General features: G+C 40.0%; 1 protein-coding gene across 2 annotated transcripts in view; it reads left to right on the forward strand.

Moving 5' to 3' along the window:
* The first annotated feature begins 345 nt into the window (after positions 1-345).
* TMPRSS7 (transmembrane serine protease 7) overlaps positions 346-17,195 on the forward strand; it is a 41,843-nt gene continuing 24,993 nt past the window's right edge. Inside the window, exons 1-9 of one of the 2 annotated variants that reach the window (XM_061193069.1) lie at positions 346-393; positions 2,160-2,367; positions 4,824-4,954; positions 7,813-7,880; positions 9,434-9,627; positions 10,900-10,938; positions 11,677-11,905; positions 13,555-13,685; positions 15,606-15,718. In XM_061193069.1, coding sequence (XP_061049052.1) covers positions 346-393; positions 2,160-2,367; positions 4,824-4,954; positions 7,813-7,880; positions 9,434-9,627; positions 10,900-10,938; positions 11,677-11,905; positions 13,555-13,685; positions 15,606-15,718 — 1,161 coding nt within the window. Of the gene's footprint in view, positions 394-2,159; positions 2,368-4,823; positions 4,955-7,812; positions 7,881-9,433; positions 9,628-10,899; positions 10,939-11,676; positions 11,906-13,554; positions 13,686-15,605; positions 15,719-17,195 lie in introns of those variants that run through there. The other variant, XM_061193070.1, reaches the window with a different exon arrangement.

Raw genomic sequence — 17,195 nt, forward strand, 5'->3', positions numbered from 1 at the left:
GCAGACAAAAATATAAATGACTTGTAAATATTTGGGGGTTGTTGGACTGTACCCTTGTGAGGCAACTTTGCCTTGAGGCTGGGCTCTGAGAGGCCTGACTCATATTAGGGTAACATTAAAAAACCTTTAGTTTGGGTTTGCAAGCCTCTCTACTAGGTCCCTTTAACATTAGCTGCTGTAATGAGTCAGCTTCAGTTTCTGAACTGGAGCCGGTGGAGGTAAATTGATTCCTTTCCTCTGAAAGCTAGCTTGAATGTGGCAACCAATTCTTCTCAAGTGGGAATGTAAGGGGCTGAAAACTGGCTTGGAGGTACCTCTGGATGTTCACCTGCAGAACAACTAAAAATGGACAAAGAAAACAGTGATGTTTCATCCAAACCTGCTGATGTGAATGTAAGTACATTGAGAGAAGCCTTCTCTGTTACTCGAATGCCATTTATTGCTGACCCTTTTAGTAAAATGAGACTGAGTTACTTTACAAAAATAAAGGAAACAATAATAAAATACTTAGCCTTCCTTTGGAACTTAATGGATTTTACAAATTTGAGCTTGTTTTAAAGTGCTGTACTTGGCAATTGATTTGCAGCTGTTTTTCTAAAACTCCAGGGAAATGGTACTGATCTCTACACAAATTCCACTTTAAAATTTAATCAGGGCTAACTGAGACTGCCTATAATGTGTACTCGCACTTAAAGACCAAACCTTGACCTTGTCAGTTCTACATGGGCTAGCATTTCTGTGTGTTTTCCTTTTTTACTTCTTGGGGGGAATATTTGAAAGTAGCTTGACACCATAGTCAAGTCATCCAACAACAGAATGTTTTTCTCTTTAGAAACACCATCCTCAGTCCTGCAGGACATCACATTAGATGAGATCTGGTCTAGTTCAATTTCAACAGGAGGCATATAAGCTACATTTCACTCCAGGGGTTGACAGGAATGTTTGGCAAAAAGAATGAGGGAGCCATGAATAATTTAGAATGTTCTTGGCCACATATTATCCCATTAATTTGTAGGATTAAAGACTGGAAGACATGTATTTTGTAGGGAACAGTGAGAGAGAGAGTAAGAGAGAGTGAGAGCATTCTTAGAGGAGAGCTCGAAAGAGAGATTATTTCTTTGGAACTGGTGTTCCATATTCTTGCCTTTAAAAGAATGTGTGGTTAAAAGTTATTTTGTCACTGAAGTTTAGTTACCCTGACATGTATAAATCTCTCCTTCAAAGAAGTTAAACTCTCACTTACATTATTAAAGAATTCACAGCATCAAATGACAGAGGATAGAGGAGAAAAAGAGGAGGGGAAAGAGTCAAATAATGTATTTTTTCCTGTTGCACATAACACCTTGCACTAAACCCGGTAATTTTCTAATCTAACATGAGTCCCCTATTTCATTCTTTATTTTTTAATCATCCTTTCAGCTCACAGATACTGTTATGTATATCCCTTGATGGGGGACCAGGACCTTGCCCCAAGGCTGCACTATTGTTTCTTTTGACTTTTCCTCCCTTGTCTCTGCATCCCCTCCTTTCCCTATTTAGCAACTGTTTGAACCAGCTTGTTGGAACTCAGGGAAGGTCATGGAGGCTGAATGAAGCCTTTTTCCTGTAATCAAAAAATGGGGGACACAGAAAGGCTTTTGTGCCCAGGAGTCCCACAGGGTCCTGCTCGGTATCATTACCACCAGGTCTCCAAGCCATAATTAGGAAATCAATTAGTTTCTCTGAGGAACTCACTTCTATTCCTACTTTCAATCTGCCTCAGCCCAGAAGACACTGATTGTGGGAGAAAAGCTATATCGTACAAACACACACATCCCCAGAGTGGTGGACAGATGAATCAACCGCCATAGAATCCTGTCTGACCTTCAGGTCCTCTAGTCTACACTCCATAAAATTCAGGCCTATCCTCTACAGTGTCAGTTTAGCAGAGTTGGAGAGTTGAGGGGACCAGTTGAGGGCCTGGGAACCATTTCACTAGAGTTCATATACCATCTGTTTTTTTCTGATTGGTCTTAACTGTGTGATTCAATGCAAGTCAATGCTTATGTAAATAATTTGACGTATTTAGGCCTTTTAGCACCAAGATTCTCCTGACTAGGTGGTTGCATTTAAGCTCTAGACTACTTCTAACTGTTAACACATCTTTCATTCTTTTGAAGATATCCAATATCTCAGTTCAGGTGGTCAGTGTCCAAGGGAAGCTGCCAGGGAGACGACCACCGAGAAAACCCGTCAACAAAGCCAAACCCAAGAAGCAACTCAAGAAGAAAGCTCCCTTTTGGAACATCCAAAACAAAATCATTCTCTTCACAGTATTTTTGTTCATCCTAGCGGTCGTAGCCTGGACACTGCTGTGGCTCTATATCAGTGAGTTGAAATCTGTGTACCTTTGGGGTTAAGGCTTGCCCTGTGAGTTCTGCATCAGCAATGCAGGCCTGATCTGACCTTTGGGGTTTCTGATAGAATTTTCTTATTTCTCAGACTGACAGTCATTTTCAAAACTGTTGAGGTTTTAAGGAAGAAGCCAGAATTGTCTTTCCCATTTCTTCTTTTACCACCACTGCTTTCTTCCCAGAGGAGCAGAGATGGGGGGATAGGATGAGAAGAGCTGAGGAGAATGCTCAGGAGCTTCTGACTGGTTCAGAAATGTAATGCATTTTTAGCTTTAAAAAATGAATGGAAGGCTAAGCTGTTTTATTTCCTCATCCACCCACTGCCTGTTTCTAGGCAACCTTATATTTCTAGCTCCCTGAGCTTCATTTTACTCATGCGTCTTTCTCTCCTCTGTTTTTATGTTTTTGTTTACCCAATTGATTGTTTTTGTCAGTCTTATTGATCCTTTTGGATAGGAGTCATAACTAAGTTCTTTCTTAGAGAGTACTTACCCAAGCAGCTCAGTAACTACAGCATTTATTTATGTTGGACTTCCCACCCTATGCATATTAATATACTTGATACAAGATATGTGTACTCTCAAGGATATTAAAATTTGGTTGGAAAGCTAGATTTATAGGCAAAGAATGAATGAATATTGTCTTGAACAGTTCAGTTCATTTACATATAGAAATTGACCACCTATAATTGGTGTGGCACAATGTAAGATATCAGGCACACCAAGATACATCTCCTACCTTCAAAAAGCTCACAGATGCATTTTTCTACTTTCAAAAAATCTCACAGTTCAGTACTAGAGAGGGAGTGTGAGTTGATTTTTTTTTTTTTTCTCAAGCAATTACTTTGCAATCACAGAAGGGAGACATCCAACAACCTGCCCAGGAATAGAGTCTAGATAAGGCTTCATGAACTGGTTCTTGAAAATTCATTTGACACATCTTGGGAGTGCCCACGATGAGCTGGGCCCTGTGATAAGCATGGAACAGAGTGGTAGACAGGAAAGAATCTGTCTTTACAGACTAGTGGGGGCAGTCAAGTCAATGAGCAATTAAGAAAAACACAAAAGGCATACAACCCCAATCCAGAGCAAACCAGTTTATTTCCCTTCAGTTCTCTGCCAGCCCTGAACTGATATATTTGCATTGCCCTTGCATTTTTGTACAAGGTTTTGGGACATCATTGTGAAGAGTTGATTTGTTGGTTGTGTGAAAATCAGAGAAGGGCATTTCAGAAAAACAGACCAGTACAAGCAAAGGAAAACTGGTATAAATAAGTGAGAACTGTTCAACAAACAACAGAGGTTAATTTTGATACATGAAATTTGGGCATGGACGGTGGCCTTGAGAAATGTTAAAAAACAAAAATTCAACCAAGTAAATCTGATGATCTAATTGGCTTTATTCAATGGCTTATGAATCTGGCAGCATCCCTTCTAGTAAATAAAAGGGCTCTCTGAGGGGGTGTACAAAAATGGAAGGATTTTATAGGCAGAAAGAGGGTGGGGCAAGGAAGCTATTAGCAAAAGAAAAGAAAGGATTGTTTCAGGCCAGGCCATCAAATTTTGGGGGAAGGGAACAGCAGGGGTCTTTATCATGCAGATTACCACACTAGTGTTGATCAGGAAATTTCTGTTTAAAGGTCGCATTCCTGAGAGAATGTGAAACTGTAATTAAGTCTTGGTTTGCAGCCTTGGGAGCAAAGGACTCCATTTGGGGCTTGTGATGTTTTTTTTTTTTTTAACAGAAATGAGGTGGACAGCTCATCAAGAAGACCATGTGTTACTGAACGTAAGTTTGTGTGCTCAACACACAGTGAGACCAAACGAACCGAAACGGAGCTTGGATCAGAGAAAGGTTCTCCTTGCTTGGCCCTGCAATAAACCTTTCTCTGATCCAAGGAGATGTTATTAACTACATTTAGAGCTTCACAGTCTGTAAAATATGAAGCTGTCTAGGACTTCCCTAGTGGCACAGTGGTTAAGAATCTGCCTGCTAATGCCTGCCAATGCAGGGGACACGGGTTCGAGCCCTGGTCCGGGAAGATCCCACATGCCGCGGAGCAACTAAGCCCGTGCACCACAACTACTGAGCCTGCACTCTAAAGCCCGCGAGCCACAACTACTGAAGCCCGGACACCTAGAGCCTGTGCTCCACAACAAGAGAAGCCACCTCAATGAGAAGCACGTGCTCCGCAACGAAGAGTAGCCCCCGCTCACAGCCAACTAGATAAAGCCTGCGCGCAGCAACGAAGACCCAATGCAGCCACAAATAAATAAATTAAATACAAATAAATTAAAAAAAAAAAAAACAGCTTAAAGAAGCTGTCTAAAATAAAATCATTTTAGGAGCCCGATAGTGACATAGATCAGACAACGCCTCACTGTCACACAGATGGAAAGCCTCCTAACCACCTTCTCTCCTCTCTTACAGGTAAGACAGAAAGCAGAGATGCTTTTTACTTTGCTGGGATGTTTCGCATCACCAACATTGAGTTTCTTCCTGAATACCGACAGAAGGAGTCCAGGGAATTTCTATCAGTGGCCCGGACCGTGCAGCAAGTGGTGAGGTGATGGGGGGAGCTTGAAAGGCTGGGGAAGGTGAGGTCAGGGGGTAAGGGATGGGGGGTTGGGGTTACAGTGTCATAGGTGAGCAGGGTGGATGAAGGAAGAACTCAGGGAAACATGGGATTTAGCTCATCTTGGTTGTAAGATAAAATTGCTTATTTGATAGAATTGCTTACTTTTTTTTTTCTCCTGAAAGTAAAAAGAAATGGCTCTCTGAGCTTCAGTTTTTCTTATCTATAAAATAAAAGAATTGGATCAGGTGATATTTAAAATGCCTTCCAGTACAGAAATTACATGCATACTGATTAATTCTGTGATCCATACAGATTTATTTCAATCTTGATGCACTGGCATCTCTTCACTTAAAAACAAACAAACAAAAAACCTTTCCTATTGTAGAACTAACTGATACGTATTTATTGTAAAAATTTATAAAATTTACAAAAGTACTTAAAAAATATAATCTCCTTTAACATCGTCTCCAGAGATAGAGCCCCTTTTGATTCTGGACCACGTAGACACAGGACATAGGGCCATATTGGAGTATTAGTAGATATTCAGTTTTATAATCTGACTTTTTCCTCTTAACATAAGATTGCATGTTTCTATGCAAGTTCATATTCTTTAAAAAGCATAAGTTTTGATAGCTTCAAGTTGGCAAGTCCCTTTTTATTGGATATTTAAGTTGTTTCCAATTTTTGCTATTAACAGATAACACTATAACGAGACCACCACGTAAATTGTGTGTATCTCTGATTACTTCCTTAGCTGATTTCCTAAAAGTATAATTGGTCACATAGGAGAATATTTATCATGGCTCTTGGTACCTATTACCAATAGAAAGTTTCTGCCAGTCTGCACCTGCACAGTAATAGAGAGGGTGGCCTAGCAGTGGCGACTCTCCTGCAGTGACAGGCACTCTGCAGTGTAAAATGAAGAAGGGCTGAGAGAGATCGAGCGAGCAAAGACGGTAGCAGGCTTATTGATTGAAGGCCTCGTATATACGGGGTAAAGTGCAAAACCCTTTACCATTTCAATATATCAATTATCCCTCAAATTAGCCCAAGGAGATGGGCTTTCTTTTAAAATCTCTTTACCATTTTTCCAATCCCAGGCAGTATTCTTCCTTCAACACCCAAAGCCATTCCTCTCTACTGCTGAAGTTATCCTTCAAAAATAACATTTCTCCTTTGGCTTAAGGATAAAATACTGATTCTTAAGAATGGCAGGATAAAATACTGATTCTTAAGAATAGCAGGCAAGCACTTTTCTAAATCTGTCCCCTGATTGTCCCAGTCTCATTTCTTACCACTTTCTCCCAACAGAAACCTTGTGATCTAAGGCAGTCATTACTTGTGTTATGAATAATCATTGCATTTACATGTCTGGCAGCCCTGGTTTCTGCTGCTATTCACTCAGGACCTAAAGCCGTCTGTCCAATTTCTATGGAGTGAAATTCCACCCGTCATTCATGACCCATCAAAAAGCCTCCTTCTCTGCGAAATCCTCCCCGGCCTCCTGCAGAGTCAATGCTGGCTTTGTGTAGACCCTGTTTGTATAGTTAGTATTGCACTCAATGCATTTTATTATAGTTATTTAACATCCCACCCAACGAGGTAGGCATTTTGATCACCACTTTACAGATTAAAAAAGAGAGAGACAGAAAGAGAAAAACAAATACCGTATGCTAACACATATATATAGAATCTAAGGAAAAAAAAAAAAAGGTCATAATGAACCTAGGGGCAAGAGGAGAATAAAGACACAGACCTAGAGAATGGACTTGAGGATATTGGAGGGGGAAGGGTAAGCTGTGACAAAGTGAGAGAGTGGCATGGACATATATACACTACCAAACGTAAAATAGATAGCTAGTGGGAAGCAGCTGCATAGCACAGGGAGATCAGCTCGGTGCTTTGTGACCACCTAGAAGGGTGGGATAGGGAGGGTGGGAGGGAGGGAGATGCAAGAGGGAAGAGATATGGGGACATATGTGTATGTATAACTGATTCACTTTGTTGTAAAGCAGAAACTAACACACCATTGTAAAGCAATTATACTCCAATAAAGATGTTAAAAAAAAAAAAAAAAAAGAAGCTCAGCAGGCCTCGGTAATGTGTTCTGTGTTGCATAGTGAATTTAAACTCCATGGCCCATTTTTTTCCACAATGCTATATTATTTCTAAGGTTTTTCGTTTTTTGTTTTTTTCTCCTGGGCAATTAGGTAGGTGATTTTGCTATTATGTAAAAAGGGGACTACAGGAGGAGAAGATTTGGCAGAAGAAATTGGTTTTAGAAATGCTAAGTAAGGGCAAACAGTCAATTGACTGAAATAGCTCTCTTTTGAGATCCATTTATGGTGTTTTAAAAGATCTGGGTGTGTCCCTGGAAACTGGAGAGTTCTGCAGTGGGATGTGGAAGTTGGACTGTGGGCATGACGCGCCCTCTAGCGGCTAATATACATTTTCCATGGGTGCATTGGTAGAAAAGAAGTTGGGCCGAATACCTTGAAAATACGCTTAAAGGAGTTTCACTCATTCATTGTGGAGAAAATTAACTTTTGGAGTAGGCAGAATGCAGCAGTTAAGCTTGGTTAGGGTGTCTAAAGACAGCAATAAATGAATAAAGGTAGCTGATTAATCTTCACAGACAGCAGAATGACAGTAAGTAACCGTGATACAGGAAGTAAGAATTTATTTGAATTCAAGGAATAATGTCTGGGTTTGGCCTTAGAGGCCTTTAGTTTGAGCCTTGCTTTTCTCCTTGCTAACTGTCAGAGCTTGGACCTACGGCACACTGGGTATCATGAGAGGAAGCCAATTTGAAAGACTTCAGACATCTTGGTTCTTTTGCAGGTAAACCTGGTTTATACAACATCTGCCTTCTCCAAATTTTACAAGCAGTCGGTCGTTGCAGATGTCAGGTAATGAATGTCCCTTGCTTTGGGACTTCTACGTTCACTGCTGTAAATACCTCAAAAGGCTGTGGAAGGGCTGAAAGAGCGCCATTCTCAAGTAACCTCTTGGGGGCAGTTGTGGGTTAATACCCTTCTAGCACAATAACAACCCAACTCTTTTTTCCCCCCTTTATTTATTTATTTATTTTGAAGACTTTATGTATGTATTTTTATGTATGTATTTGTATTTTTATGTATGTATTTATTTTTGGCTGCGTTGGGTCTTCGTTGCTGTGCACGGGCTTTCTCTAGTTGCGGCGAGCAGGGGCTACTCTTCATTGTGGTGCACAGGCTTCTCATTGCGGTGGCTTCTCTTGTTGCGGAGCACCGGCTCTAGGTGCATGGGCTTCAGTAGTTGTGGCACACGAGACTCAGCAGTTGTGGCTCGGGTGCTCTAGAGCTCAGGCTCAGTAGTTGTGGCGCACCGGCTTAGTTGCTCCGAGGCATGTGGGATCTTCCCAGACCAGGACTCGAACCCATGTGCCCTGCATTGGCAGGCGGATTCTTAACCACTGCGCCACCAGGGAAACCTGCAGCCGAACTCTTTGTCACGCTACATGCTGAGTTTTTTTCTTCATTTACCAAAGCCTGCCCTCTTTCCAGAAGTGGGATCCTAGACCTTTGTATTAATGCCACTGGGCAAAATGACCATAAACACGTCCACTATATTGGGTGAGGGCAAACAGAAGACACAGACCAGTCAATGTCTCTCAAAATATGTTCGGTAAAAAAACTGGTCGCTAGAGATCTTCTGAGAAAAAAAGGATCCCATGGTCAAATAATTTTTAGGAAAATTTGTGTGCCTTGTACTGTATCCCACCTCCCCCCACCCCTAATATATCTGCAGAGAGTCACATCCGTTTGGGCAGATTAAAGGCACTGAGAAGTCTTGGAGTAAAGCAATTTGTTTCCTCTCCTTCACCTTCCATTTCCCAAATTATGTGCTATAGAACACTATCTTATGTTTTTTTCATAATTGTCATAAATATGACAATATTTGTGCAGGTAAGAGCTCCTACTCCAGGGTCAGATTGAAAACCAAATTAGGCTTGATTCCTGATTTGCTACTCAGTAGCTGTGTGATTTTGAGTTGTAGATGACCTTAATTTCCTCATCTGTAAAACTGGAAGCGTAACAGGACCTTCCTCAAAAGATTAAATGGGATAAAGCAGATTTAACACTGTGTCTGGACATGGCGAGCTATCAAACATTCTAACTGTTGTTATTTGTAATAGCAGTGAATACTGATTGACATCCATAGAAATAGTATATTCTCCATGGAGATGCAAAATATACTAATGGTTCTAGATTTGAACACAGCACAAGAATACACATACCATGATGCTTTCCTTTCCAAATTCCCGTGATAGGAGTCAATGGCTTCCTAAAGAAGGAAGTTATGTTCAGTTGAAGGATGTGTTCATTGGCCTCACCTTGAATTTATCACGTGGGTCACTGGTTCCTTATGAAAGTCTACTTCCTAAGAGGTATCCCTGAACTTCTTTCTCTTTTCACTACAGCAGTAACAACAAAGGTGGCCTCCTTGTCCACTTTTGGCTTGTGTTTGTCATGCCACATGCCAAGGGCCATATCTTCTGTGAGGAGTGTGTGGCTGCCATCTTGAAGGACTCCATCCAGACAAGCGTCATAAACCGGACCTCCGTGGGGAGCCTGCAGGGTCTGGCTGTGGACATGGACTCTGTGGTACTAAATGGTGATTGTTGGGTAATTCTCCCTCAAGCACTCCTTCCTGCAGCACTCTTGATACTGTCATTATTGTAGTCAATGTTGCTGTGAAGTACAGTCTTCCCTCTATATCCATGGACTTTGCATTCATGGATTCAGCCAACCATGGATAGAAAATATTTGGAAAAAATATCCCAGAAAGTTCCAAAAAGCGAAACTTGAATTTGCCATAGGCTGGTGACTATTTACACAGCATTTACACTGTATTAGGTATTAGAAGTAATCTAGAGATGATTTAAAGTATACAGGAGGATGTGCATAGGTTTTATGCAAATACTATGCCATTTTACATAAGGGACTTGAGCATTCATGAATTTTGGTATCCTTGGGGGTCCTGGAGCCAATCCCCTGTGGATACTGAGGAATGACTGTATTCTCCTCCACAATCCCAGTGGAACAAGATTAGCTGAAGACATTGGAGCTACATTGATAAAGGAAGTTGCTAAATGTTATATACAGTGATTAGACAATAGAATTGGGGTCAGAATATACATGAAAATGAATTTATTAAAGCGTACCCTTCTCTATATTTAATTTGGCTTCAGGCATCTTCAAACTAAGGCTCCAAGGGACAAAGTCCTGGAGAAGGAAAATTTTGCTGAGGTTTACCTTCCTTGTTTCTTCCCTTGTTCAGACAGAACTGCGCCTATGTTCTATGGTGTGCCCCAATGCTCCAAAATGGCCTGCCCAAAACACAGTCAGAATGCAAATTCCATCATTTGTCTTGACAGTAAAGTGGTTTAATTATTGTTTAACCCCAAATTTATGCAGTTTTCTATTTTGATTTAAATTATATATATATATGTTAGGCATATAGTAGGTAGTTGATAAGTATTTGTAATAAGTAATGAATCAATAAAAAAAACTCTAGTGGAAAATTCTGTACCACATATACTACTTCAGATATAGAACCAATTATTATCATGTTTAGTAGCTTTTTTATCTTCAAAAAATGTTTAAAAGTTGTTACAACAGATGATTTCAAGCACAAAAGTAAAGAGAATCGTTTAATGAACTCTTACACACTTTACTCAGCTTCAACAACTATCAACTCATAGCTGTCCTATTTGATCTCTAAAAACCTAAATAACCTCCCTTTCACCCTCACAGGATTATTTTAAAGCAAATCCCAGATATGTTGGATTGCTTTTAAAGGACAAGATATTTTTACTAAGCAAAATTCTAACAAAATGAAATGCTGGGACTGATAGTGTTTTTTCTATGTGCTTTTTCAATGCAGCTGGGCTTCGGTCAGATTACTCTTCAACCATAGGATCTGGTAAATTATGTCTGTGGTTTCTCCCCCGCCCTCCAACCTACACACCCCCACTGCCTCCAAATCAGTATCCTTTATGGCTGTAGTTTTCCTGTTCACATGATGGTGTTTGTTAGTGTTCTTTCCATTGCAAGTGACAGATATAATATATTCAAACTAGCTTAAGCACAAAAGAAACGTGATTGCCTCATATAACTGGGACATACGTGGAATATGCTGGCTGCAGGCATGGTTGGGTCCAGGTTCTAAGATAAAATATCGTCAGGACTCTGCATTTTTCTTTCCTTCTGCTGAGACTTCATCAAGTGGGTTCTTCCAATGTGGTGGCATAAATGGCCACCAGCAGATCCAAGCTTATGATTTATCAGTTTAGCTACCATGGTGGAAAAAACCTCACCTGTATTTTGAGAAGTCCTTGGGCTGAGTTTCATTGTCTCAGATTGGCTGACGTGCCCACTCCTGAAACAGCTGCTTTGGCTCTGATTGGTCAGTCTGGGCCATGTGCTCACTTCTGGACCTAGGGTGAGTTTAACCCCAACCAAGCCACATGAACAGGGTAGGAGTAGTTTCTCAAAGTAAAATCCAGGTGCTGTTATCAGAAGAGATGAGAGTGGATTCCAGGCTGGCAAAGACAGCAGATATTCTCCATGTGAGCTCTTTTGCTCTTTACTCTTCTATAAAGATTTCTAGAAAAATCATTCCAAAAACAAAACAAAGCAAAATAAAGTGCTGTCTCCACAGACAAAGGCTGCTCTCAGTACTTCTACGCAGATCACCTGTCTCTCCGCTACCCTCTGGAGATCTCAGCAACCTCAGGGAGGCTGATGTGCCACTTCAAGCTGGTGGCCATAGTGGGCCACCTGATCCGTCTCTCAATAGAGTCCGTCCGGATTGAAGCCGACAACTGTGTCACCGACTCCCTGAACATTTACGACTCCCTCTTGCCAATCCGGAGCACCATCTTGTATAGGTATTATGCAGGCACTCTAGTTGGCAAGTGAAAAGAATTTTTACAATGTCTCTCTTTTGAAGTATCTGGCTTGCCCTTGGATTTTTTTAAACCATTTTTGTGTATACTCATGAGGTCAAAGATTGACCCTTGCCCTATTTAGTGCCCCCTGTATTAGCCAGAGCCTATCAGACACAGTGTTTGCTTTTCACTTGTAGCACACAACAGTCAAAATCATTGGGAACTTCAGTCAATAGTTCTGATATATATTTCAGATTTTTTTTTTTTTGGTTTAATTTTACTTTCATTGCAATCACCGTGAAGGTTACTGTTTCAATAGAATGTGAGACTAAATATTCTATTATGATTGCATAGCATTAGTAAAACAAATTTTTTTCCTTATAAAGATAACACAATGTTTATTGTGAAAGTGAGGTCAACCAGAGAAAACAATGTCAATTATCTTACATTCCCATTACCCAGAATAAATGTCTGTTATATTTTTGCATACATTCTTTCATTCATACGTGTACATAATTACATACACATATGCATATACATATCCTAGTATTTCTTACTCACTAGTAGACATCTTTTTATGAGTGCTTAATATTTTGGTAACCTAGTAATGTCAGTTAGGCTTTATTAAGAATTTGCTATTTTTACTCGTGCTAAAAGGCAAATGAATTATATTATCATTTTAAATAGTGTTTATGAATGTATATAATAGTATTTTATGTAAGTATTACTTATTTATATTTTGGTGGTGAATGAACATGTTAAAAATTCAAACAGTGTCTAAAGATTTGTAGTGAAAAGTAATTTTGCCACTGACGCTCACCCCTCAATCACTGTTTTTGGTTTCTTTTCACTATTCCCAGACATATTTAGTTATTATCTCATTTAATCCTCACCACAATGCTATGAGGAGTATACTATTATTATTACTACCATTTCAGAGTTGGGAAACTGGCATTTATGAAGAACTAGTTACTTCATTGCCCAGTTAAGTGACAGAGCTGAGTTTTTTGTTTGTTTGTTTTTTAAATTTATTTATTTATTTATTTATGGCTGTGTTGGGTCTTCGTTTCTGTGCGAGGGCTTTCTCTAGTTGTGGCAAGCGGGGGCCGCTCTTCATCGCGGTGCGCGGGCCTCTCACTATCGCAGCCTCTCTTGTTGTGGAGCACAGGCTCCAGACGCGCAGGCTCAGTAGTTGTGGCACACGGGCCCATTTGCTCCGCGGCATGTGGGATCTTCCCAGACCAGGGCTCGAACCCGTGTCCCCTGCATTGGCAGGCAGATTCTCAACCACTGCGCCACCAGGGAAGCCCTAGAGCTGAGTTTTGAACCCAGTTTTCCCTGGTGAAAAGCCCGTGACTTTAGCTATTAAATACCCTGCCTGTATACCTTGTTTGCTCTCAAGGAGTGTCCAGTGACAGCCATCCAAGAGGATTCTTCATTAGTCACTGGACAAAAATTTCTGCGGCTATATCAGCTCCGCTCCACCTGTAGTGCCCTCTGGCCACTAATTGATGAAGACCTGGCTGGCAGAGTCTGATTCACAGGAACTGTGTGAATGGCCCAAGAAATGTGTGGAATTAGTGGTGGATGGAGGTCCGATCCTCAATAGCCTATTATTTATGTGCTTTTGTTTTGTTATCTGGTTTCAGAATTTGTGAACCCACAAGAACATTAATGTCATTTGTTTCAACAAATAATCTCATGTTGGTGACATTTAAGTCTCCTCAGATACCAAGGCTATCAGGTATCCGGGCATATTTCGAGGTCATTCCAGAACAAGGTAAGCTTCCCCATTTGAAAAAAGTCATGAGAAATACTTGTTATGATAGATACTCCAGTCTTATCTCTCCCAAGGCTGTGTTGTAATACTAGTTGCATTAGTCAGGACCCTGCGTCAGGGTCTGGTTCAAAGAGGGAGATGGTATTAGTTACTCTAACAGAGAATTTAATGTAAAGAACTGTTAACTCAGTACAGGGGTGTTAACTGGGTAACTCAAAAGGCAAAAAAACAAAACACAAAAAAACTGTAAGGTATCATGGATGTAACACATGTAGGAAGCAACTAGCACTACAGATCTAGAGGAACAAAGGAAAGGAATTGGAATGATTACAATTTAGGGCTTGGAGGAGGGGGGATGGTCTGTGTAATGGAACTCAGACCTCTGTCCAGCTGGTGTTGGTGTCTATAAATTCGGAGGCAGGTGTTCATGAACCTGGGACCCAGACCTTTGAGGAGAGGGTGCCAGACAGCTGAGCTGGCATCTTTTAGGGAGACACAATAAAGCGGAAGTTGGAAAAACTGCTAACAGATTCAGCTCTGTTACAGGAAGGAAGAGTAGCTGCGAGGGTGAAGCAGCATTGCTGGGGTGACACTCCCAGGAATAAGAAACAGATTGAAGTCCTATTCTTCCCTCTCCAGCCTTCTAGTCTCCCTTTAGCACCCCCTACTGGCAGAGCCTATCAGGTAGTGAAGGACAGAAGTGGTTTGTATAGTCCAGCCCAGCCTTGCAGAACAGAGAGGGGTGGGTTTGGAGCTGAGGGACAATAGCTCAGTAACTAGCACATTCTTTCATGAATTCTCATTTATAGTAATGCACATAAGTGCCATCCTAGGAAGTGCTCATGATGCAAAACCCAGAGGATTTAATGGGTTTTTCTAGTGAGCAAAAAGTGACCTCCTCTTTGTTCTTCTCTTTTTGACTTGGATTGATGAAGTCAAACAAAACAAAATGAAAAGAGCCTTCACTGAAACTCTAATGTTTTTGTAATATTTGTTGCCTTGGAAACTGGTCAGATCTTACAGGTCATGTCTTGGTAACTTTATGAGCATCAACAGAGCTAAAGGGGTCAGAATGGGAGATGGGGGTGAGGAGGGAAGAGAATTGGGCTTAAGTAGATGGTGAGAGCTACAGGTTCATCACTATTTTAGGGCAGTGACTCATTTTGATAGGTTTTTCTCTGTCAAATTATTACAAAACAAAATGTAAAATTGATTTATTGAACTAGATATTTGAGATAGTGTTGGGTTGAAAATTTTCTGTAACTTCAAAGGTTAAAAATAGAATTATAACAGAAATATTATAGTGGAATTTGTCTATTCACTCAACAAATATTTACTCAACATCTGTTGTATGCCAGAAAAGACTGTAGGTGTTAGGGAAATAGTAAACAAAATAGAAAGAAAATCAGTGCTCTTGGGCCACTTATATTCTAGCGGAAGGATGACCATAACAGTAAGAATAGACATGTAGATTGTCTTATTTAAATAGTATAACACATTATGAAAACTGGATATCTCTTGAACAACAAATACACACTAATTTGAACAAAATTAACTCAGAAGCTTTAAAAATATATATTTACAGTGCTGTATGTCAAAATATACATACAGTGTTAATATGTTAATTATATCTCAATAAAACTAGAAGAAAAAATATATTTAAACCATGTTTTTTAAAGAAAGGAATAGCATCCTATAGATCTGTAACCAAAATAAATGATTTGCAAACAAGTATAAACTTTGAACAGTATATTAGCTATACCTCCGTAGGGTACTATTTTTTTAAAAAAAATAGTTTAATCTCAAAAATATATAAGCTTATTGGCCAAGAAAATGTGCATTTGTAGTTAAAGAAATGTATGCTATTTCCCATAATCTCACAACTGCAAATCATTGTGTGTTACTGGATATTTTTTTCAGAATGTGAAAACACAGTGTTGGTCAAAGAAATCACTGGCTTTGAAGGGAAAATTTCAAGTCCATATTACCCAAGCTACTACCCTCCGAAATGCAAGTGTACCTGGAAATTTCAGGTAGCCTAGTTTTAACAATATCTTAGAAAAATATTGTTATCCTATTTTTAGTAGCTATTTATTTTTGAATTTAATTATACTTATTTTTTAAATTACAAAAAGAATGTCAGTTAATTTTATAATATTTAAACCTTATTAAAATATATTATCTAGAACATGAAAGTTTGTTGTAATTTCAAGCCGCTGCTCACAAATTAACTGCTTTTTGCAGACTGGGGCTTATTTGTCCAGTTTCTTACTCTGTATTAAAAAGAGCAAAGACATTGTTACAGGATCAAACAATTTATTTTATTATGGTAGAGCTCATTTATTAATTTTTAATTACTTCATCAGCATTATAATGAGAATAATAAAGAAATAATAAATTGAATTAGGCAACATATATTTCATCTGTATAAGCAAATCGGAGTGTAAATTTATATGAAATACATATGTCTCCCTCTGGCGCTAGACAGGGAGTCCCTGGTTTTGGTTTGTTTTTCAAAATCTCAGTGTGTAACCTATTTTTCTTTCTCCAGCTGTTATATTAATGTGGAGGGAGGTCGCCTTTGCTCTTTCAGCATATACATATGAAATAATTTTTGTGCGGCATAGCAGTTAGATGTAAGTGACAAGCAGTGTCTAGTTTGTATTCATTCAACGTATTATTATTAAATGCCTGCTTCGTGTCAGGCAGTATTCTGAACACTGGGATGCATGAGATCTCTCTCTCACACACACACACACACACACACACACACATACAAGCTCTGCTGTCATGGAGTCCTCTATAAAGTAGGGGGAGACAGGTGACAAACAAATAAACAAGTAAAATACATGCAGTGTGTTCCATGATGGTACAATGCTATGGAGAATACAGCTGGGGAGGGGCTCTATAGCTGAGTTGGGGGGTGGCGGTGTGAAAGGTAGGAAGTCTGGGATTTGTTGTCTCAAGTAGGATGGTCAGGGAAAGCCTCACTGACAAGGGGACATTTGCATAGAACCTTGAGACACGAGGGAACTAACCTGGTGCATGCTGAGGGTAAGAGTGTGCGGGCAAAGGGAAGAGCTGAGGCAAAGGCCCCGAGGAGGCAGGAGAGTGCTTGCTGCATGTAGGGTTCGTGCACAGTCCTAACAGTTAAATATTGAAATAATTTTATTATACCCAAATCTCTACCTACTAGTAGGCATCCTTCAATTATTTTTTTATCATTATCCCAAATATTTAAAATATAATTAAGACATAAAGGTTCTGGACTCTTGCTCACTGCCAGATTCTTGGTGGCTTAGGGCAGCAGAAGCTCAGCGCCTCAGGTGACTAGCAAGTCTGAAGGCGGGGGAGAGGGGTAGATGGAAAGAGAAGAAAAGAAGCAGTGGGGAAAGAGGAGGGAAAGACATCAAACCTCTGTCTCTTCAGCTCTCCAATAAGCAGAGTTATCTTCTTTACAATATCTAGAACAAGAAAGACCCCATTTCCAGAAGCTCCATCAGGTGTTTG

The sequence above is a fragment of the Eubalaena glacialis genome, chromosome 6 (assembly GCF_028564815.1).
Source record: "Eubalaena glacialis isolate mEubGla1 chromosome 6, mEubGla1.1.hap2.+ XY, whole genome shotgun sequence".
Classification (NCBI taxonomy): domain Eukaryota; kingdom Metazoa; phylum Chordata; class Mammalia; order Artiodactyla; family Balaenidae; genus Eubalaena; species Eubalaena glacialis.